The sequence below is a fragment of the Natator depressus genome, chromosome 13 (genome assembly GCF_965152275.1).
Source record: "Natator depressus isolate rNatDep1 chromosome 13, rNatDep2.hap1, whole genome shotgun sequence".
Lineage (NCBI taxonomy): Eukaryota > Metazoa > Chordata > Testudines > Cheloniidae > Natator > Natator depressus.
The window spans coordinates 41,174,269-41,198,741 of NC_134246.1; the positions used below are offsets into that span (position 1 = coordinate 41,174,269).

The following is a 24,473-nucleotide window of genomic DNA, read 5'->3' on the forward strand; positions in this document are numbered from 1 at the left end:
GACCCAGCTGCAGAATGAAGTGGCTGGATGAGGTGAAGCTGTGACACCGCTCAGCCTCCAGGGGTGGCCTTCAGGCTGGAAGGAAATCGGTACATTTACCCTGTTCAAGTGGGTGGGGGAGGGAAAGGGTTTTGCTTCTGAGTGCCCTGGGCCTGATCCTCCACTGGTGCAGATTCACTGGGTTCCATCAGAGTCATTGGGCCGGTTCGCCAGCTGGAGCAAACTGGCCATAGCTCCACTGGAGACCATGGGCAGATCTGTCGCTGATGTAAATCACTGGAGCTGCATTTAAATCCGGGGGAGCTGGTCCTGTTTCTACCAGTTAAGGCTCTGTCCCTAGAATTCATGGATTTCCCTCTCTGTTGTGCTCTCCTGGGTTAAGCAATACTGATGTAGCGCGCACACACCAACATCAAGGAAGCAAAAATAAGATGGTTATAAGCCCCTGGCCAAAGGGGGTAACAAGGCAAGGCATCAGCCTGTCTCACTAGCAGGCAAAGAAATGTATCAGGATTTTTTTTTAAATGGTGAGGGGTAGCAAATGCAAAGGGAATTTCAGTCAAACGCAGATTGATGTAGCCGTAAGTGGTTGGAGTGGAATAGCCACTAAGTGGCAGCAGAGGGTAAGAAATATGAAGAGGGCTGGTGTTACCTTAAGGTGTATTCTGAGAATGGGCTGGAGGATCCATTGGGCCTGGCGCCCCATCTCCAAACCAGGCTAGTGCGCACTGTGATAAAGGCTGCCAGCCTCTAAGAAATTACATGGGAAGCAGGGGAAGGCAGGCAAGGGGTGCGAGGGAAAACAGATGTGCAGAGAGCGGAAAGGACTTGCCCAAGTTCATATAGCAGAGTCAAGATGACTTAGACTGTAGGCTCTTTAGGGAAGGGTCTGGGCTGTCTGTCTGTGCACCCACACCCCCTCGGTACTACTGCCAATAATAATAAAACCCTCCTATTGTCAGTGCTAATGCTCAGTCCACCAGGCCAAGTTGCTTTCCTATGCACTTGCAGAGAAAGGCAGAACGAGAAACAACAGCTGGACGTCACAACCAGACAAATGCAAGTAGGCTCAGAAGAATTCAGGTTTTATTTTTTTATAATTTTGATGAACCACATCCATGGAGTATTTTTAAGCATTTTAAAAATTATTTTTATCTAGTTGTACAAAATTAGCCGGGGTGAGGAGTGGGGGGGGGGCAACATCGAATATGACAATATACAAAGTAAGTATCCTTAAATTAAACTATAAAAAATTCTCAAGCAGAATTGTACCTATCTTTACCTATCTGTAAATTTCACTTTTTACAGATGGAAATATTTTTTCATCAGTTTGTGTGCACAGGGAAATCGATGTTGACCAACATTTGCCAATAAAAATCTGATTCCTCCACGCCTAGAAAATAAGACATACTTTTTTTTAACAGTGAGGGTGATTATCTATTGGACTCAACAATCGAGGGAAGTGGAGGATTTTCCATCCCTTGAAGTCTTTGGACTCAGACTGGAGGCTTTTCAGGAAGATATTTTAGCCATGCATGATTTATTGAGATTAATACAGGGGCTACTCAGAGAAATTCTCCAGCCTGTGATATGCAGGAGATCAGACCAGAGGATCTAATGGTCCTTTCTGGCCTTAAACTCTCTGTTTCAGAAGGTGTCAGTCCCTATAATTCATTGTATAAAACTAGCCTGGAGGGAAGTAATTTCATCCGGGGACTCAGTTTTGTCTAAAGCAGGTGGGATGCTAATAGCAGCCTTGTGGTTAAAACAAATAGGCCGGAGCCTGGGAGATCTAAGGTGTGAGCCTCCTGCTTTCCGGAGGGGCAGCCTCACTCCTATCAGCAGTATCCTTGTTCTCATTTAGTGTCACCTAGATCAGCGTTCAGCAACCCCGTCCCAAGCAGAGCATTTACTCCCAAAAAGGAGAAGGGCCAGAAACTCCATAAAGTCCACCCAGGACTCTGGCCCAGATCCCCCAAGATATTTAGGCACTTGACACCCATTGATCTCAGCCAGGACTTGGGCTTTTATTACTGATGTTGATGTTATATGGGAGTTGCTCAGAGAGCACGAGGATAAGTAACAGCATAAAACCCTAAGGAAGGCAACCCAGGGAGCTGCAGCAGTGGTTAAAATGGGCAGGCTGTTGCTTCCTGTCAGGTGCTTAGTTTGTGTGAGACACTTTATCCCTCTTTGCAGGATGGTTTTGTCTTTGTAAAAGGTAGAATTAACAGCCCAGACTAGACAGGGGATCAGACGACCAGTTGCTGTAAATCGGTCATCGCTCCACTGGAGTCAATGGGCCAGATCAGTAGCTGGGTGAATTGGTGTTACTGCAATAAACTCAGTGATGCCAGATGCCCAGCTGGTGTAAATTCGAGTAGCCAAATTACACCCGCTGAGCCTCTGGCCCGCTGAGGGCTGTGAAGCAGACAGAGCCGAGAAAGCTGCACAGCCATAATAAGGGTTTTAACAAGCTGCGCAGTGTTTTCCTGTTGCTAGGGCAAAATGTTACCATGTAACTTCTGGTTCCCATTGCGGCTCATTAAACATCCTGCAGTTCCTCCCTGTGATGACTTTTTAATTGTTGCCTTTGCTACCTGTTTGCAATCCCCAGGGTTAATTAGGGAGAGCTTTGAATTAATGCCCCCATGGGGCTTGTTAGCAGCAGTGTGAGAGGTTGACAACCAGTGAGTGTATGTTTGGAAAAGAAGGCAATTGTAGCTAAAGGAAACCCAGCTGTCTGCAAAGTGGAGCTAAGCCAAGGTGAGATATGAGCAAGGCCCAAAGTCCCTCGAGAACAATTACGATGTAACAAGCAGAAGCAAAAATATAAAGCCAGATCCCCACCTGGTGTAAATCAGCCAGAGGTCAGTCGAGTTCAGTGGGATTCTGCTGATTTACTCCTCCTGACAAAATGGACCTGGGGTCCATGGAGAATTTCTCGGCAGCAATCACTCACAAATGGATGCTAAAGACAAGCAGAGTGGCACATTATGTTTAAACACCCTGTGACAGCCAGATGGCTCGTGGGTGGTCTGGAAATGGGATACGGGGCCTTCCCCCTCTTGGGGGCACCAGCTCTAATCCCGTCCTGGAGCAGCAGGATTGGCTGGCTCCGGGCGGGGCGGGGGGGATGTGGAATGGGGCTTCTCCACTCTAGAGGCAGCTGGCTATGATCTGGCCCTAGGTCAGGGGGACTTCCTGGCTCAGGGGGTTAGAATAGGACATGAGGCCTTTCCCCACTAAGTGATGCTGGCTTCAATCTGCCTCCAATCCAGGGAATTTGGGAACGGCATATGGGGCAGTGGCTCCAGTCCACTAGTGGCTGTGGGTCATTGAAGTAAAGTGGCTGTTCGACTGGCTCTGTAAAAGTATCTGGCAGTGGCCCGGGCACGTAATAGTGGAAACACTGCAACATCGGGCACCAGCTCCCAGCCCTGTTGTATCATTTGTCAGAGACACCAAGTGTCAAATGGGGCAGTGACTCTGAACTCCCATCTCGCTCCTGGTGCTGACCGTGCTGGGGAATGGGTCTGAGTTGGTGCTGGCCCCGGTGCCCCAGCCTGGCGCTGTGCTGCAGGGAGCAGGGTGGGAGGCTCAGTAGGGGGCGCTCTCCCCTCACAGTCAGTGCTGACCCCAATGCCCCAGGAGGGCACTAGGGGGCGCTGTGCTGCAGGGAGCAGGGTGGGAGTTTCAGTAGGGGGCGCTCTCCCCTCACAGTCAGTGCTGACCCCAATGCCCCAGGAGGGCACTAGGGGGCGCTGTGCTGCAGGGAGCAGGGTGGGAGGTTCAGTAGGGGGCACTCACCCCTCATAGTCGGTGCTGACCCCAATGCCCCAAGGTCGTGCTAGGAGGCTCAATGCAGTGGGAATTTCCCTCTTTTGGGTTACACTTGAAACCAACACTTTACTACTAGTGACCTTGTTGCTTTTCCTTTGAGCTAGCCCTGGTATCCAGCCCAGACTCAGACTTAGCTTGTAACATTTTGCCGTCTTCAGTTCACATTTTTGTTTTGAACTGGCTACAGGACTCTTCTTCCTCTACTATAAGGCACTGTTATAGTGCACTGTAAAACAGCCACAGCATCCCACCCCAGAAGTGGCTACTCTAGAGCCGCCAATGAGGCATCCCCCAGGTGGGTTATTTAGCTAACATTTCTCAACAGTCTGAAGTTTTGGGATGAAAAGGCCTCAGGATTGGCAATCAATACAATTATTATTAATCATTAAAAGGATCAGGCAACTGCAAGTATTGTTTAAAGTATTGCACAGGCTTGTTTCTCCTGAAAAAAAAAATGTACCAGTCATTATTAGCACTCGGCATCGACTAAATAGATGACAGGGTTCCACAAGGGAGAACGTGTGGCAGCCGTTATTGTAACTCGGCTTCGGTACTCTTTCCTGGAGTTGGACAAAACATGGTGGATGGATTGATCAATAGATGAGATATTGTTTGCAGTGTTGCAGCCATGGTGGTCCCAGGATCTGGGAGAGAAAAGGGGGTAAGATAATACCTTTCTTGGGCAACTTCTGCTGGTGGAGGGGACAAGCTTTCGAGCTAGGCAGAGCTTTTCCCCAGGTCTGGAGCTGGGAATCAGTGTCACACAGCTAAATACAAAGGACTTGGGCCCAGATCCTCCCATTGATTTCAATGATGATCTGGACTTTTATTATTGCAATTGATTTTATACGGAAGTTGCTCAGATACTGCGGTGATAAGTAATAGAATAAACTTCCCCTTGTTTTTTCCTACTCCCCCCCCCGGCCTTCTGGTTAAACTTGGATTTATGCTGGAAGTGGCCCACCTTGATTATCATGCACATTGTGGGGAGAGTGGTCACTTTGGATGAGCTATTGCCAGCAGGAGAGTGAGTTTGTGTGTGTGTGTTTTGGGGGGGGGGGCGAGAAAACCTGGATTTGTGCTGGAAATGGCCCACCTTGATTTTCATGCACGTTGTAAGGAGAGAGTGGTCACTTTGGATAGGCTATTACCAGCAGGAGAGTGAGTTTGTGTGTGTGTGGTTTTTTTTGCGGGGGGGGGGGGCGAGAAAACCTGGATTTGTGCTGGAAATGGCCCACCTTGATTTTCATGCACGTTGTAAGGAGAGAGTGGTCACTTTGGATAGGCTATTACCAGCAGGAGAGTGAGTTTGTGTGTGTGGCTTTTGGAGGGGGGTGAGGGGGTGAGAGAACCTGGATTTCTGCAGGAAATGGCCCACCTTGATTATCATACAGATTGTGAAGAGAGTGGTCACTTTGGATGGGCTATTACCAGCAAGAGAGTGAGTTTGTCTGTGGGGGGGGGCGGAGGGTGAGAAAACCTGGATTTGTGCTGGAAATGGCCCAACTTGATGATCACTTTAGATAAGCTATTACCAGCAGGAGAGCGGGGTGGGAGGAGGTATTGTTCCATGGTGTCTGTGTATATAATGTCTTCTGCAATTTCCACAGTATGCATCCGATGAAGTGAGCTGTAGCTCACGAAAGCTCATGCTCAAATAAATTGGTTAGTCTCTAAGGTGCCACAAGTCCTCCTTTTCTTTTTGCGAATACAGACTAACACGGCTGTTACTCTGAAAAGAATAAACAGGGCCCTCACATGTGGGGGGAGAAGGGTACACTTTACCAGGGCCCAGCCTAGGTTGCAATCCCCATTACCGTGAGGAAAAAATTGAGGCTAAATTGTAGATCATGCCTGCAGATATTTATAGAAACTTATTTCCCTGTATCTATTGGACATACCCTGGACATATCTATTGTCCAGATCTTGTGAGATTTGATGGAGCTAATCAGAAGCAGTGTTAGAGCAGTCTCAAGCCACATTCTGAACAGTGAGTTGCTGGGCCTGAGGCCCTTCTCTAGAATAGAGAGTCTGCTTGTGCCATTAAACTAGCGCGTGTAGTTTGAGACTGAGAGACAGAGACTTGTGCTCCTCTGTGTGACATGGTCTATCAAGGTCAAGAACTACCCGCCCCAGAGTTCCTTGTGCAAAGGCAGGAGGGAGGGACAGCTGGTGGGAGGGGCAAAGCACCATAAGACAGTGGGAGCTAGTAAAGCTGCTTCTTCTGGGAGGATTTGCAGGCCCAAAATATATGGGAGTAAGTGTCTAATTCACTCACAGTTACACACACCTAGGGTGACCAGCTGTCCCATTTTTAAAGGGACAGTCCCGTTTTTGGGGACTTTTCCTTATATAGGTGCCTATTACCTCCCACCCCATCCCGTTTTTTCACAGGTGTTATCTGGTAACCCTACACACAGCCCATACTGCCATGTCTGGTGGGGGCTCTAAATACAAATCAGGCAGCCGGAAACGTAAGGAGGTAAAAGAAAGGGAACTAAAAGAAGCTAAAGGATGCCAATCTATCCTCCAGTTTTTCAGATCAGACACGGCCTTTCTGCAGTCAGGCAACATACTAACCAGGGAAGCAAATGAACAAAAGAAGATGAAAATGATTTCCATATAGAGACTGTGTCTGTGGCGCTGGCAATTGATAACGCAGAAAAGCTGCCAGAACACGTGACTCCAATCTAATGCGTGAAGACAGTCGAGTAATGTCACCGTTAGCACCACCTCATGCGGAAGGTTTACAAGCCGTAGGAGAGAGTAGTGCGCGTGAGATTGTATGTGTGGGATGAGGGATTGCGGTCTGTGTACGGGAGGGGGCCCGTGTTACATGTGTGTACCGGGCCTGAAAAAGCTATGCTTGGACCCTGAGAATAAAACCGAGAGGAAGGTAACACAGGCCGCTCCAGCAATAGCTAAAATGCGCAGCCTGTCACTTCTCTTCAGGTTCTTAGTTGTATGAGACGTTTTATCACACAAGGGGCTGGAGACCGCTTGAAATGAAATGGTCACTTAACACCTCTGCAGGCATAGGACAAAGGAAGGTTAGTAGGCCCCACGGGATGTTACATCCAGTTGGAATGAGCCATAAACTCATGACTCTGCTTGTTGGGATTCCCTCCAAGACCTTTTCCCCTCAGTTGATCCAGAACAGCTTGACACTTCACCCAGCTCTCTGTGATCCAAAAACTCACTGCTACTCCAGATCTCATCACTCAGGTCCCTTTATTCGGCGTACAGCAAAGGTACGCTGAGCTGATCTGACTCAAGTGTAGGGGGTGAGTATAGGACATACCACACAGCCAAAGTTACACAGCCAGCATCTAAATACATTATATATATATTACATTGCATGTACTATACATTGTATCACGCATTCTGGGGTTGGCTTGGTTACTTTGCAGCATGCTCTGTCCAAGCATTGTCCACACTCAACCGACTCTTTACCTCATCTCTACATTCTTAACTTATCTTGTCCACTGTTATCTTGTTTGTAGTGAACTTGGTGTCCTTGGGTGTTCTCCCTCTTCTCTTAGCTGGCTTGGACAGTCTGACTTCTTAGCCTACTGACCCACTTACTTATTTTATTTAGCACAGACATGCTGTTTTCAGCCTAATGATCTGTTTACCTCCCTAATTCTAGCCTCCAAGAAATGAGACCTGCCTCCATGTGTTAATTACTCATGTCTGGCCAGGCCTCAGCTACATGTCCCTGCTTCTGTCTTTCTCTTTTATATTAGCAGTCGTTTCAGCTGCATCATCTTCCTCTCTTTCTGGGCTCTCTTTTTCAGGTTTACCCAGCAACACAAACTCAAGACCACAGATGTTGTACTTATTTGAACCACCATCAATATTAGCTTTAAGGACAAACCACAGAGTGCAAGTTCACCTCCTCTGGGACAGCCCACCAGGGGGCAATTTCACTTTATAAGCTTCCTTTGCTTTTAAAGCATCCTTTGGTAATTTTAGCTTTGCTTTTATTTTAATTACATTATGAAACGCTGGTACAAAATTGTCATAAATATAAAGGGAAGGGTAGACACCTTTAAAATCCCTCCTGGCCAGAGGAAAAATCCTTTCACCTGAAAAGGGTTAAGAAGCTAGGATAACCTCGCTGGCACCTGACCAAAATGACCAATGAGGAGACAAGATACTTTCAAAAGCTGGAAGGAGGGAGAAAAACAAAGGGTCTCTGTCTGTCTGGGTGATGCTTTTGCCGGGGACAGAACAGGAATGGAGTCTTAGAATTTAGTAAGTAATCTAGCTAGATATGCGTTAGATTATGATTTCTTTAAATGGCTGAGAAATTAAGCTGTGCTGAATAGAATGGATATTCCTGTCTGTGTGTCTTTTTGTAACTTAAGGTTTTGCCTAGAGGGATTCTCTATGTTTTGAATCTAATTACCCTGTAAGGTAGTTACCATCCTGATTTTACAGAGGTGATTCTTTTTGACTTTTTACTTCTATTAAAAGTCTTCTTTTCAGAAACTGAATGCTTTTTCATTGTTCTTAAGATCCAAGGGTTTGGGTCTGTGGTCACCTATGCAAATTGGTGAGGATTTTTACCAAACCTTCCCCAGGAAGTGGGGTGCAAGGGTTGGGAGGATTTTGGGGGGAAAGACGTTTCCAAACAACGCTTTCCTAATAAATAAACCCAGATAAACGTTTGGTGGTGGCAGTGGAAGTCCAAGGGCAAAGGGTAAAATAGTTTGTACCTTGGGGAAGTTTTAACCTAAGCTGGTAAAAGTAAGCTTAGGAGGTTTTCATGCAGGTCCCCACGTCTGTACCCTAGAGTTCAGAGTGGGGAAGGAACCTTGACAAAAATATAAAAATCTTTCCATTTATCACCCCGGGAAATTGAGGTGTGAAACAGAACCTGGGCCAACTGGAATAACATTCCCTGGTCCAGACCTGACATGAGTCTCTTCAGCCATCACACAATGCTCATTATCACCAGCACAGGGCAGTTTTTACTTACCAACGTCCCAGTGTCTCAACCACACTGCGCAATTTGGAGCCTGTTACCCACATGCCAGCAACTCATTCCACCTGCACTTGTAACGATCCCCCAGGTACAAACAGATGCATGAGTCTGGGACCTTGCAGACCTTGCATTGTCTTGTAACACTACTGGGGGAGGGAAAGCAAACTTCTTCCACGCCGTAGGAGCTGTAGTGCTTTCCACATTGAACTTCATGGCATTGGACCCTTGTTAATTTTCTGACCCTGTGCCAATTAGTATTACCTCCCTTCTACCACATTTTTATCTTTTCTGTGGTGATAAAAGAGGGCAGCCTTCTTTGTTCTATGTCACTTAAGGCCTCTTTTACTTTACATAGCGTATATTTCCCATATACTGAGCATCATTGGCTTTGCTTTTCATCTTTCATCTTTCATGGTAGGAAATTTACTTTAACTTATACATTAAAAACACATTTACAACATCATACATACAAAATAGTTAAAAACTCATACTAAATTCTTTCCTTGTTGACTTTCACAATACAGTTAGACCCCTTGCTCACGTAATGGATACAGTATGTCTGCGGCTAGCTTCTGTTGAAATGCTAGGTCGTGTTCCCACAGCATCTCTGTCAGCTTGGTTTCAGAGTGACTGACGTACCAGTTTCCCATGTCACGCTCCCTCCAGTTTCATTGCTGTCTCACTGTGGCAGCCTTATGCATTTTAAAAGTTTACTTTTTTGTCCATAAAGTCCTTTCAATAGTGTTTTTAACCATTTTTAACCAAACCCCAGTGACTGCAGATAGGTGGAATTCAATAACAGTTGGCACATTCATAAACTACATTAAACAACATTTTCTCAATAGATTTAACTCCAAACCATTGGTTGGATTTGTTTCCAATCTAGGGCATTTCAATCTTTTATATAATTGCTTCATTTTAATACAATTATTCTTTTGCCATTTACAAATCACTTCCATACAGGTTTTTACTTCCTAATCACTTTTACTTTACACTGCAGATAAACAGAACACTTGGATAAGTGTGATAATGGTTAAGCTCCATTTCTTATATTCACTGAGCTTTCTTGGTGCTGGGTTGGTTTCTGCTTCCAAAGCACAGCCATCTGAAAAAGAAAACACAACCCCTTGTGGTTCCTCCTTGGAGCCTCTGTAGGATTTTGTGTTACCCCTTTTACGATGCACACTACATGTTCCAAGGGAATGCACCTTCCTTCTATAGTGCAACCCTTACCCTTGATTTGCCATAAAATCTTGTTAGCTTCATGTCTGATCTGTCAGGCCTCATCCTCAAAGGAGACCTGCACAACTTGGGAGCCTCAAATCATAACGCTGCTGGACACTAAAAACCAGGGACTTAGAGACACTGGTTATATGGCTCATGACAACAATTTGTAACACTCTGTTGCCTACTAACCCTGCTTTGTCCTACAACTGCAGAGATGTTAATTGCCCTACATTGCATTTTAAGTGGTGTCCTACAAATTGTGTGACCCCTGATGCTTAACAATCCTGTCCCACCTGATATTTAGCTGACACACTCTGGTTACCTTCTTCAGAGCTGAGGAACAGCTCTGTGAGACTGTAAAACTCAGAAGTCAAAGGCTTGTTGTCCCCTGCACCAACAAATGTTGCTCCAGGAGAAGATATTACCTCGCTCGCCCACCTTGTCTCGCTCCAGTAAACAGACCTTCAGCTGGAATTCTCAAAGGTGGCTAAAGGAATCAGACGCCTTATGAAAATTCCGCATTTATCTCTCTCAGGATTCTTTGAAAGTTTCAGCCTTTGGTTCCATTCTGAGACAGTGCTTGTCCATAAGCCAGTTGCCTCAGGGCCTTTTTCATCTCCTTGTTCCTCAGCGTGTATATGAAAGGCTTCGAAAGGGGGTGAACACGGTGTAGAACATGGCCACTGCCCCTTGGATGCATGACTCGAAGAGGGGTGCACGTATACAAACAGCATTGGCACATAGACCAGCAGCACCAGCTAGAACAGAGCGAACCAGAGCACAACGGCCAGAGTTATCCCCTGTTTCTCACACACACACACACAATGCAGTAACATGCCAGCAGAACTCTGCATCGGGCCACCTAGTCTAATGTCCCACCAGCCCCTCATCACAAGCCAAAGCACCAAAAGCTCATCCCTTCTTGTGCCTCACCTACCTCACCTCCCTTCCTGTGGCATCCGAGCACCACACACTTTTCACTGGATTTGTCCTCACAATGGTCTTCTGAGCTAGGAAAGGACAGAATCATACACAGGAGGGGCTGTAGGGGACCTTGAGAAGTCGTCATGTCCAGCCCTCTGTGCTGAGGTAAACCTAGACCATCCCTGACCAGTGTTTTTCCAACCTGTTCTTAAAAACTTCCAGTGACAGGGATTCCACACCTTCCCTTGGGAGCCTGGTCCAGAGCTTCGCTACCCTGAGTAGGGTGACCAGACGTCCCGATAAAATCAGGACTGTCCCGATATTGAGCAGTTTGTCCCGCGTCCCGACCTAAGTACAGTCGGGGCGCCAATTGTCTTTTTCGCTTAGGCGGCGGTGACAGGCAGGCGGAGCTGACGGGCTTCGGCGACATTTCGGTGGCGGATACTTTTTTCTTCGTCAGCAAGATTTATTTCCCGCAGCCGAACGTGCCGGGTGAGTGTAACAATTGAAAAGGCGCTCCCCCTGCAGCGGTCCCAATATTTTGGATTTAGCATCTGGTCACCCTAAGCTTGAGAGTTAGAAAGTTTTTCTAATATCTCACCAAAATCTCCCTTGCTGGACAGTGAGGCCATTGCTTCTTGCCTGAGCTGCAGTGGACAAGGAGGAGGCAAAGGGAATAAAAGCTAAATGCCCCACCCCTGAGGCAAGCCACATAGAACAGCAAACCTCTGCTGACACAAGAAAGCTGCTGTCATATTTCTAATGTGACTTTTATCAATTTTGGGTTCTTTGTGATTATCCCCATTTGACAGCTGAGGCTCTGAGGCAAAGAAAGGCTAATCTGTCCATCTAGGTGTAACCCACACATCTTCTGGGCATGGTGTTCTGTCCCGTCTAGTGGCACTGAGACCTCTTAGAGAGAGAGATCAAATGAGTCTGCTCTACAGCCTTAGCTAAGAGCAAATTGGCTTTTAGCTCATGCGGTAGAGCCTCATGCATTTAGCTCCAGAGGCCCCGGCTTCAATCCCGCCCACCTGTCGGTGTTACACAGGCACATCTGTCTCTCTCTGTCCAGCTTCTCCGGTTGCCACCCGTCCCCATGCTGCTGGCTCCAGGGAGGAGCTGCAGAGATCCGCAAAGGATTACAAACAATTGAGCAATGATGGAAGCTGACCCTGCCACACATCTCATGCGCTGACCCGTGCGTGATGCCACTAGCCAGAGCAGATGAACAGGTACCAGACACAAGACAGACAGGATGAAATCAGAGATGTGAGAAGGAGGGTGACAGAAATCTGAGTGGGTGACAAACCCCACTTTTCAGGGAGTGAGTTGACCCCAAACTGAGAGGTTAGGGAGAAACTTCTACCATGGGCAGGTTAACTGCAGGCTTTCTTGCCCCTTCCAATGAAGTAGCAGGGATCAAATGCAATCTGAGACGGGAGATTGAGCTAGAGCAACCTTGGGTCCCATCAAGTCTGACTCTCTCTGTCCCTAAAGCTAAGCAGTGTCTCTGCCTCAGACCCACTCACCTCTCTTATAACACCAGGAAGAACAGATTCCTTGTTGTCTTCAATGTGGCACCGTTCCCGAGACACCCAAGTATTTGAAGGGTGCTTGAACCCTTTGGGACCATTGCTTGCTAAGCACTTGGGAGCGCCTTGACTGTGGCAAACACAGGGTACGCCTGGCACCTGGATCTCCTGTTATTGGCTGTGCTGCCAGCCGGGGAGGGGGGTTCTCCTGGGCATCTGACGTCACCTCTGGAGCATTACACTGCTGCTCCCTGCACGAAGGTACCCGTGTCACTGGAGCAATGGAGGGATCAACCTGCTTTGAGCATGTGCTGGTGGTGGGGAAAGTATCAGTGGGGCATTGAAAGAGCCCAGGCTTTGGTTGTGCTGTGTGCATGGCGGGGACGGGGGATCCTCAGGCTGAGGTGACAGGGGAGCGACAGGTCAGCGCTGAGGGGCTGCAGCAGGCTGAGCAGGGGGAGAGGGGCACTGCAGATTAGATCTGAGGAGCAATGGCTGTTGAGCAAACAGGAAGTCGATACCGGGCCCCCAGGAGACGAACGGGGCCGCGGGGGGTAACAGATCTGTGGTGCACTAGCAGGGAGAACTGTAACAACATGGGAGGGAGGCAGAAGGGATGGCTGGGAGTAGTCCATGGCAAAGGGGCCAGCGGCTCCGGAGTGAGGCGCATTGGCCAGGCTTGGCTAACTGCAGGAGAAATGGAGCCAGCCAAAGACTCTGAGGGGGCATGAAAATCCCACTTCCCAGGGGGAATCTGGGACAAGGGAAGAGGTCAGTGAATAGCACAGGGTGCAGCCGTGGGGAGGCTGCACCCAACTGCAGACTTGGTGCAAGGAGAAGGCGGAGGCCCCAGTGCGTCCTCATGTTAGAGGAAAACGTTGGGCCAGATTTCCTGCTGCAGTCTGGCCCCTTTGTGCCACCAGGGCAGTGCAAAGGGACCGGAAAGCACCAGGATCTGCTCAGTTGTGAATAGCCCCCTTGGTGGGGGAGCTCTGAGCCGGTCCAGATTTCACTTCCTCAGGGAAACTGCCCTGCAGGGCCCTGAATATTGGCTAAGCCAGTGGCTCCAACAGAGCAGAGAGAGACTCACGCCAGAGCCCCTGTGTGCGGCTATTTAAAGGGAAAGGAAAATAGGGCCAGATTCCCCAATGGTGTAAATCAGGGTAGTGACACTGACATCAAATGGGCCAGATCCCCAGCTGGTATAGATTGTCCATATGCCATTAAAGTCCATGGGCCAGATCCCCAGCTAATGTAAATCCATGTAGATCTATTGGAGTCAATATGCCATATCCCCAGTTGGTGTAAATCAGCATTACACAATTTGAGCCCATTGGGCCAAACACTCAGTTACTGTAAATTGGCCATAGCACCGTTGGAGTCAGTGGGTCAGAATCCTACCTGGTGTAAATCAGACATACCTCCATTGGAATGAATGGGTCCAGAACCCCACATGGTGTAAATCAGCCAAATCACCACTGAAATCATCCCAATATCACTGATTTAAAGTGCCTGAGCATCTGGCCCATACTGCTACTGATGCCACAAAATTCTTGCCACACTTTCCAAAAATTCCAGCCCCCTTCATTTTAGGCCACCGTCTACCTGCACAGTGTGTGGCCACAGGTTTGTACAGAGGGCAGTTTCCTGTGTGTGTGTGAGAGAGAGAGAGAGAGTGAGCGAGCGAGTGAGAGGCAAATTGGAGCGGGGCAGATACGGGCCTCTTGTGTGTAATAACAACGAGGAGACCTGTGGCACCTTAAAGACGAACAAATTCATTTGGGCGTCAGCTTCCGTGGGCTGGAACCCACACTCCTCATTGTTTTTGCTGAAACAAACGAACACAGCTACCCCTCTGAAACTTGTGCATAATAGTATCAGTTGTGGGTAGGGACTTGTCTTGTGTGTCTAATGACTTAGGCTGGAATTTTCAAAGGAGCAGAAGGGATTTGGACACCAACTTCTCCTACATTCAGTGGGTGTTAGGCATCGCAGCCCTTTGAAAAGCCCACTGCCTCTACATGGATGTTACATACTCAGGTTTATTTCTTTACATTTAAACTGCATGCAGAGAAGCCTTGATGCCTGTCAAGGTTCCTTCCCCACTCTGAACTCTAGGGTACGGATGTGGGGACCTGCATGAAAGCCACCCTAAGCTTATTTTTACCAGCTTAGGTTAAAACTTCCCCAAGGTACAAACTATTTTACTTTTTGTCCCTGGACTTTATTGCTCCCACCACCAAGCGTCTAACAAAATATAACCAGGAAAGAGCCCACTTGGAAAAGTCTTTCCCCCCAAAATCCCCCCAAGCCCTACACCCCCTTTCCTGGGGAAGGCTTGATAAAAATCCTCACCAATTGGTACAAGTGAACACAGATCCAAACCCTTGGATCTTAAGAACAAGGAAAAAGCAATCAGGTTCTTAAAAGAAGAATTTTAATTGAAGAAAAAGTAAAAGAATCACCTCTGTAAAATCATTTTGGTAAATACCTTACAGGGTAATCAGATTCAAAACATAGAGAATCCCTCTAGGCAAAACCTTAAGTTACAAAAAGACACAAAAACAGGAATCTACATTCCATTCAGCACAGCTTATTTTATCAGCCATTTAAACAAAACAGAATCTAACGCAGATCTAACTCGATTGCTTATTAACCCTTTACAGGAGTTCTGACCTGCATTCCTGCTCTGGTCCCGGCAAAAGCAACACACAGACAGACAGAGAGAACCCTTTGTCCCCCCCCCCTCCAGCTTTGAAAGTATCTTGTCTCCTCATTGATCATTTTGGTCAGGTGCCAGCGAGGTTATCTTTAGCTTCTTAACCCTTTACAGGTGAAAGGGTTTTTCCTCTGGCCAGGAGGGATTTAAAGGTGGTTAGCCTTCCCCTTTATATTTATGACAATGCCGTTCTTCCCTTCTCCCATAACCCTGCGATTGTGTCCCATCCACTCCATTCCCCTTTCTCGGAGAAACATCACGCACCAGTGATGGGGCACTCGCTGACTTTATTGCCTGTTACATGAGCCCAGCAGCTTCACGTCTCAGCAACTCGCGAAACTGTCCTGGATTTAGCCTCACAACCCCCCAAGGGAGGTAGAAAAATAAAATTAACTGACCATGTCCTGGCCACTTGCCATGTCCTGGCAGGGTAGGAGGCAGCACTGGGCTCCCTTCATTCTGCAGTAACAGAGAGTGTGGCTGTGTCAATTTCAGCACAGTGCTAGACTCCGGACTAGTCCATTTCCATGCCTGGGAGACACAGTGGGGTGGACTGGCTGATTGGGTCCATGAGCAGTTTGAATTGGCCTGCTCTCCCCGGGGAGTTATAGCCACAGAAAACAGCTGGAGGGCAGGAGAAATGCCCTATTAGTTGTGTGACTGGACGTGTCTTTTGCGCATAGTCACTTAGAGGGAATCTTAAAAGGGGTAAAGAGCTCTGGGGCGCCGGCCCACAGTTTCTAGCTAGAAGACACGTCCTTCACGTCAACCCCCTTCTCTGGGGGACAGGGATTCCCTCCTCTCTTACTTTTCCAGGTCTGGGGTTTTCTTTTCCGTTTCAAGCTGTTTCAGTGTTTCCCCGTTAACTCTAATGGGCCACCATTGTCTTTTCCTGGCTGGACAAGGGATGGATAGTTTTGTGTAAACCACAGGCTTGGGAGAACCCTCCTCCCCACTCTGAGGTGTACTGGAATTTGTAGTACCGGTCATGAGCATATGATTTAAGACAGAGATTCATAACCACCGTCTGTATTCCTACCTGGCCATCAAGTTCAGAGCATTACAAGCTTTCATACAAGACCTTACCTGGTCTATATTTTTGCACAATGACATTGTACGCAACCAGTGGATTCGATTGCCTGTTGGAGAGGGTCATACCCCCCGTCCTTCTGTTAGGGGTCTGGACCTTCCAGTCCCCTCCCACCCCCACTGTTACCCTTAGACCCCACTCCCCTCCCGGCTCTAGGGATAGAATCCAGGAGTCTGGATTCCCAGCCCCTTCTCTCCCCAATCTAACCTGCTACCCCCACTACCTTCTCACAGCATTGACTACAACCCAGGAGTCCCCCACCCACCCCCCAGTCCCTTCTCTAAGTGTTCAACAATTGGAACAAATGTTCCCAGAGGTAGAAGGAGAAACCAGGAGTCCGGGCTTTAATCACTAGGCCCCGCGCCCGTCTTCACACTGGGGACAGACCCCAAGGTTCCTGACTCCTAGCCCTCCTGCTCTAAGCACAGTAACCTGCGCCTGTCCCAGAGTCAGGGGCAGATATAAAAAATCCATCTGTTCCTACTCCCAGCCACTGACCCCAGCTCCCCCACAGAAGAGAGGCAGAACAGGGGAGTCCTGACTTCTGTCTCCAGGACCCTCTCTCCTGTCCAGTTCTCAGGCAGCTCCTGCTGGAGGCAGGATAATCATGGCTCAGGCCCTGACACTTTCCTGCCCCACAGTCTCAATAGAGCAGCTTTCATCTCCTTGTTCCTCAGTGTGTAGATGAGGGGGTTGAGGAGCGGGGTCACTGTGGTGTAGAATACAGCCACCACACCATCCAGTGGGTGCTGGGAACCTGGTCTCAGGTAGATGAAGACCAGGGGCACGTAGTAGGTCACCACCACCGTGATATGAACCATGCAGGTGGAGAAGGCCCGACGCTTGCCCTCAGCGGAGCAGATCCTCAGGATGGCCAAGCCAATGTAGACGTAAGACGTCAGGATCAGAAGGAAGCAGGTGACAGCCAGGAAGCCGATGTCCATAGATGTCACCAGCTCATTGAGTGCCGTGTCCCCACAGACCAGCTTCAACACAGCCGGAATATCACAGAAGAGGTAGCCTACCTGGGGGTCCCGGCCGTATGGCAGCCGGAAGGAGAGCACAGTCTGCATTGTGGAGTTCAGGGAGCCCCCTAGCCAGGTCCCCACTGCCAGGCACAGGCAGGCTCTGCGGTTCATAATGACGCTGTAGCGCAGTGGCTTGCAGATGGCCAGGAAGCGGTCGCAGGGCATGACCATGTAGAGGAAGCACTCGGTGCAGCCAAGGAAGTGGAAGAAGAAGAGCTGGGCCATGCAGCCATGGAAGGAGATGGCCCCACCACCCGGCAGGAAGCCAGCCACCACCTTGGGCACCACCACCGAGGAGACCGTCATGTCCAGGAAGGACAAGTGGCAGAGAAACCAGTACATGGGCTTGTGCAGCCAGCACTCCTGGGCCACCGCCAGCAGGATGAGCAGGTTCCCGCGTAGCGTCAATAGGTAGATGAGGAGGAAGAAGAGGAACAAGGGCACCCGCAGCTCTGGGGGGTATGGGAGCCCCACCAGGATGAAATGGGTGAGCTGGGATCTGTTCCCACACTCCATTCACTCTGTGTCCCTGTGAGTGAATGCGGGGTGTTAATGATTAATGAGCAGAGAAGCAATGGGTGATCTTTTCAGGGGCATTTGGGATAAGACTCACTCTTATGCAGGGGGAAGAAACTTCCACTCTGGAAAGTCAATATTGGAACTGTCAGTTCAGGCCACCATCAAGGGGCGAGTGGCTGTTGGGTGTCATGAAGGACTCATTTGCCATTGGAAATGGGAATTTTCACCAACTAGGGACCTGGCCCCATAGTGAGGAAGAGCAGCAGAGAGAGCCTGAAACAGGTGACAGACTAGTCCTACAGCTGCCCCTCTGAATACCGTTACCTGGCGTGTGTTCCAGTTGGGATGCCATGGCTAGGTCTTTAAGCCGCTCCCACTTGCTCTCTTCTATGCTCTGAGATCTCCCTTTACCCCCCGATCAAACATGGCACACAGGAGGTGCCTTTGTCTCCAATGTGATGCCACTAAGCTGGGTGGGTCCCAGTGCTGATCTTCTCTGGCAGTTTCTCTGTTTCTGTGCATCATTTCTCTCCTCTGTTTAATTTCTCCTTCAGCTCTGCCGTGTCCTTTCTCTCTGGTGTCCCTGCTGCCCTCGTCTCTGCATTCTCCCCTCTTCCCCCTTGTGTATTTCTGTCTCCGCAGCACCACTCATGGCTGCTCTAATATTAAACTGTTGACATTTGCTGTATTTTTACGTGAATAATGAGATCCCCCATTGGCAAACCCCAATGGTCATTATTAGAAATGGTGTTTGGGGCAAAAATGAAGGAGACAGAGCATTGACTTAGGATCTTAAAAGAATGGCCCAGTGTGGGACTTCAGGGTGGGGGGTTTGGTCTCAGTAGGGGGCGCTCTCCCCTCACAGTCAGTGCTGACCCCAGTGTTCCAGCATGGCACTAGGGGGCGCTGTGGTCAGGAAGTGGGATGAGGGGGTCAGCCGGGGATTTTCTCCCCTCCATGTCCGTTCTGAACCCACGGTGGCATTAGAGGATGCTGTGTTGCAGGAACCAGCATGGTGACACAGTCGTGGGGGAGGGCTCTCCTCTCTGAATCAGCACTGACTGCAATTCTCCAATATGATGCTAGGGGATGCTGTTCTGCAGGGACGTGGGGCGGGGATCAATGCAGGAAGCTGTCCGCTAGCCGTCAGTGCGGAACCCAGTGCCCCAGTGCACTGCTACAGGGTGCTGTGCTGTAAGGAGCAGGGGCTCAGTATTGCAGAGACCCGCCTACACACACCCCCAGCACCAAACTCTTCCGCCCTATGACACCCCATATTTCCCTACACAAATACACACCTGTTCCCCTTCCCTCCTGCACCCCACATTCCCCTGTGTGCACACATCAGTTTCCCCTCCCTCCTCCACTCCACGTTCACACACGCACACACACCAATTCCTTCCCTCCTGCACCCCACATTCCTCTCCATACACACACCAGTTCCACTCCTTCTTGCATTTGTCCTTTCTCTGACGATGTAACCCACACGCCTCCTGGTTGTGGTGCTTTGTCCCATGTGATGGCACCGAGACCATTTAGAGATGAAGGAGTCTGCTACAGCCTTAACCAAGAGCCATGTGGCTTTTAGCTCATAGACTCATAGATAGACTCATATATATTAAGGTCAGAAGGGACCATTATGATCATCTAGTCTGACCTCCTGCACAATGCAGGCCACAGAATCTTACCCACCCACTCCTGCAATAAACCTCTCACCTATGTCTGAGCTATTGAAGTCCTCAAATCATGGTTTAAAGACTTCAAGGTGCAGAGAATCCTCCAGCAAGTGACCCGTGCCCCATGCTACAGAGGAAAGTGAAAAACCCCCAGGACCTCTTCCAATCTGCCCTAGAGGAAAATTCCTTCCTGACCCCAAATATGCCGATCAGCTGAACCCTTTTCATGTGGGCAAGACTCACCAGCCAGATACCCAGGAAAGAATTCTCTGTAGTAACTCAGATCCCACCCCATCTAACATCCCATCACAGGCCATTGGGCCTATTTACCATGAATAGTTAAAGATCAATTCATTGCCAAAATCATGTTATCCCATCATACCATCTCCTCCATAAACTTATCAATCTTTAGTCTTGAAGCCAGATAGGTCTTTTGCCCCCACTGCTTCCCTTGGAAGGCTATTCCAGAACTTCACTCCTCTTGATGATTAGAAACCTTTGTCTAATTTCAAGTCTAAATTTCCTGATGGCCAGTTTATATCCATTTGTTCTTGTGTCCACATTGGTACTGAGCTTAAATAATTCCTCTCCCTCTCCGGTATTTATCCCTCTGATATATTTATAGAGAGCAATCATATCTCCCCTCAACCTTTTGGTTAGGCTAAACAAGCCAAGCTCTTTGAGTCTCCTTTCATAAGACAGGTTTTCCATTCCTCGGATCATCCTAGTAGCCCTTCTCTGTACCTGTTCAAGTTTGAACTCATCCTTCTTAAACACGGGAGACCAGAACTGCACACAATATTCCAGGTGAGGTCTCACCAGTGCCTTGTACAATGGTACTTACACCTCCTTATCTCTACTGGAAATACCTCGCCTGATGCATCCCAAGACCGCATTAGCTTTTTTCACGGCCACATCACACTGGCAGCTTATAGTCATCCTGTGATCAACCAATACTCCAAGGTCCTTCTCCTCCTCCGTTACTTCTAACTGATGCATCCCCAGCTTATAACTAAAATTCTTGTTATTAATCCCTAAATGCATGACCTTACACTTTTCACTATTAAATTTCATCCTATTACTATTACTCCAGTTTACAAGGTCATCCAGATCCTCCTGTATGATATCCCAGTTCCTCTCTAAATTGGCAATACCTCCCAGCTTTGTATCATCCGCAAACTTTATTAGCACACTCCCACTTTTTGTGCCAAGGTCAGTAATAAAAAGATTAAATAAGATTGGTCCCAAAATCAATCCCTGAGGAATTCCATTGGTAACCTCCCTCCAGCCTGACAGTTCACCTTTCAGTAGGATCCGTTGTAGTCTCCCCTTTAACCAATTCCTTATCCACCTTTCAATTTTCATATTGATCCCCATGTTTTCCAACTTAACTAATAATTCCCCATGTGGACCGTATCTGAAATCGAGGTAAATTAGATCCACTGCATTTCCTTTGTCTAAAAAATCTGTTACTTTCTCAAAGAAGGAGATCAGGTTGGTTTGGCATGATCTACCTTTTGTAAAACCATGTTGTATTTTGTCCCATTTACCATTGACCTCAATGTCCTTAACTACTTTCTCCTTCAAAATTTTTTCCAAGACCTTGCATACTACAGATGTCAAACTAACAGGCCTGTAGTTACCCGGATCACTTTTTTTTTCCTTTCTTAAAAACAGGAACTATGTTAGCAATTCTCCAATCGTACGGTACAACCCCTGAGTTTACAGATTCATTAAAAATTCTTGCTAACGGGCTTGCAATTTCATGTGCCAATTCCTTTAATATTCTTGGATGAAGATTATCTGGGGCCACCGATTTAGTCCCATTAAGCTGTTCGAGTTTCGCTTCTATCTCAGATATGGTAATATCTACCTCCATATCCTCATTCCCATTTGTCATGCTACCATTATCCCTAAGATCCTCATTAGCCTTATTAAAGACTGAGGCAAAGTATTTGTTTAGATATTGGGCCATGCCTAGATTATCCTAAACCTCCACTCCATCCTCAGTGTTTAGCGGTCCCACTTCTTCTTTCTTTGTTTTCTTCTTATTTATATGGCTATAGAACCTTTTACTATTGGTTTTAATTCCCTTTGCAGGGTCCAACTCTACTTGACTTTTAGCCTTTCTCACTTTATCCCTACATGTTCTGGCTTCAATAAGGTAGCTTTCCTTGCTGATCCCTCCCATCTTCCACTCCCTGTAGGCTTTCTGCTTTTTCTTAATCACCTCTCTGAGATGCTTGCTCATCCAGCTCGGTCTACAACTCCTGCCTATGAATTTTTTCCCCTTTCTTGGGATGCAGGCTTCCGATAGCTTCTGCAGCTTTGACTTGAAGTAATCCCAGGCCTCCTCTGCCTTTAGATCCATAAGTTCTTCAGTCCAATCCACTTCCCTAACTAATTTCCTTAATTTTTGAAAGTCAGCCCTTTTGAAATAGAAAACCCTAGTTGCAGATTTATTTTTGTTTATCCTTCCGTTCAGTTTGAACTGAATTAGCTCATGATCACTTGAACCAAGGTTGTCCCCTACAACCATTTCTTCTATGAGGTCCTCACTACTGACCAAAACCCAATCTAAAATGGCATCCCCTCTAGTCGGTTCAGCAACTACTTGATGGAGGAATCCATCAGCTGTCGCATCTAGGAAAATCTGAGCCCTATTATTATTACTAGCACTCGTCCTCCAGTCTGTATCTGGGAAGTTAAAGTCTCCCATGATCACACAGTTGCCATTACTATTTACTTCATTAAAAACATTAAAGAGGGCTCTGTCCATATCCACATTAGATCCCGGCGGTCTATAGCACACCCCAAGCACTATCACAGGGGAGGCTCGAGTAGTTTTCTTCCCCAATGTGATTTTTGCCCAGACTCTGTCTTATCCATTCCATCACTTCTTATTTCTTTACATTCTACCTCATCCTTGATAGACAATGCTACTCCACCACCTTTACCGTTATTTTGGTCTTTCCTAAACAGCACATACCCTTCAATACCTGTAGTCCAGTCATGACGACTATTCCACCAAGTTTCTGTTATCCCTAGAATATCTGGTTTCACTTCCTGCACAGTAGCTCTAGTTCCTCCATTTTGTTACCTAGGCTCCTCGCATTGGTGTACAAACATCTTAATTTTTGCTGTTTGACCTCGCTCACATTCTGTACCCAATGAGGCACGGTCATTCTACAGCCAGTAGAAAATATTAGACTGGTATCCACACTGCCCTTCCTCCTTATAGCCATTCTCCTACCCATGGCTGTATCCTTTCTTACTTTGTTTTCTTCCCTCTCAAGGCTAAAATCCGGCATGGAGATTACCTGGACATCCCCCAACCAACCACCTCCCCCAGATTCCTAGTTTAAAGCTCTCTTAATCAGTTGTGCCAGCCTCCATCCTAGAAGTCTATTTCCTTCCCTACTCAGATGAAGTCCATCCCGAGAGAACTGTCCTCTGTCCATGAATGCCTCCCAGTGACCATAGATCCCAAAGCCCTCCTTATAGCACCACTGCCTGAGCCATCTGTTGATAGTCATAATCTTGTCACGCCTTTGTTGCCCTTGTCTAGGAACAGGCAGAATCCCACTGAAGATCACCCTAGCCTCGATTTCGTTAAGCGTCTTCCCCAGCCTGGCATAGTCTCCCTTGATACATTCCAGTAAGAATCTACTGGTATCATTTGTTCCCACATGAAGGACAATCAGTGGATTCTTTCCTGCTCCCTTTAGGATCCTTTTCAACCTCAGGTCCACATCCCGTATCTTAGCACCTGGAAGACAGCACACCCTTCTATTCTCTGGATCAGCTCTGGTTACAGGCCTGTCTATTCTTCTCATTAAGGAGTCCCCGATCACATAGACCTGCCTTTTCCTGGTGATGATGCGATTCTCCGGTCTAAACCTGTTCCCTCTGGCTGCAGGTTCTTTCCATTCCTATTCTCCCTTGTAATCCTCTTCAACCCATCCTGTATCCTCCTGGGGCTCATATTTGGTGTAGTCTCCATTGGCTCCTCCCCTTTTCCTATAGGACTAGCAGCTCTTCTCTTCTTCCTTGCCCTTCCACCTTCAGTGACCACCTGCTGAGCCCCTTCTTCATTTTTTAACTCTGCAAACCTGATCTTAAGCTCTATTTCTCCTTCACTAGCCCGTCTTTTCCTCTGTCCGGTTCTTTTAGTCACATGCTTCCACTGTCCATTTTCTTCACCCAGCAGTCTCCCCTCAGAATTCTTCAGTCCTCTTTCCATCTACAAGTCTGAGCTTTTCCCTTCAGCTGCCTCATGTCTTTGCTCCATAATCTGCTCGAACCCCCTTCTAAACTCAGTCAGACTTTCCACCTGCATCTCCAATCCTAGGATCTTTTCTTCCATCAGCTCTATCAGATGGCACTTCATGCAGACAAAACTCTTTCCAGGTACCCCCTCCAGGATCATGTACATACCGCAGCTTCCACATCCAGTCATCTTCATTGTGTCTTCCACTACATGGGTCACTCCCACTCATGTGGTAGAGGCTCATTCACTAAGCTTCAAAGTCTCCAGGTTCGATCCCACCTGCTGACGACTGGGGTCTGTCGGTGTTACACCTACACACACAATATTTCTTTTTTCTCTTTCCCCTGTTTCCACACAGTCTAAGTTTCCTCTTCCTGCCCTCTCAGTTGCTTTTGTGTGTGTGTGTGTGTGTGTGTGTGTGTGTGTGGTAATTTTGGTTGTTATTTTTCATAACTGGAGGTTTATCTGCCAGCACATAAAATCTTCTCCTTTAGAGAAACTCACAAAGAACTTCCATCTTTCAAAATGGCCTCCCACCTCCTTAGTCCTCAAGGGCAGTAAAACCACAGCTTCCCTCAGATGAGCTACCCTCTTTCAAAATGGCCACTCCCTCTCCTTTTTTCCAGCAAGAATGAAGCCAGCAACCACCATT

At 47.8% G+C, this 24,473-nt stretch overlaps 1 protein-coding gene across 1 annotated transcript; it reads right to left on the minus strand.

The window, feature by feature from the left end:
- Positions 1 to 10,610: 10,610 nt before the first annotated feature.
- Positions 10,611 to 17,872, minus strand: LOC141997565 (olfactory receptor 10G6-like). Its single transcript, XM_074969959.1, has 2 exons — positions 16,982 to 17,872; positions 10,611 to 10,667 (listed from the first exon to the last, which is right to left on the minus strand). The coding sequence occupies exons 1-2, from the start codon at positions 17,870 to 17,872 to the stop codon at positions 10,611 to 10,613; spliced, it is 948 nt and encodes a 315-aa protein (XP_074826060.1).
- Positions 17,873 to 24,473: the final 6,601 nt, after the last annotated feature.

What these genes read in the sequence shown, in the direction of transcription:
- LOC141997565 (XM_074969959.1), bottom strand. Translation starts at nt 17,872, where the DNA reads ATGGAGTGTGGGAACAGATCCCAGCTCACCCATTTCATCCTGGTGGGG. An exon ending in GGAACAAGGAGATGAAAGCT is followed by an intron (nt 10,668 to 16,981) that starts GCTCTATTGAGA and finishes GAGATGAAAAAG; the next exon opens with GCCCTGAGGCAACTGGCTTA.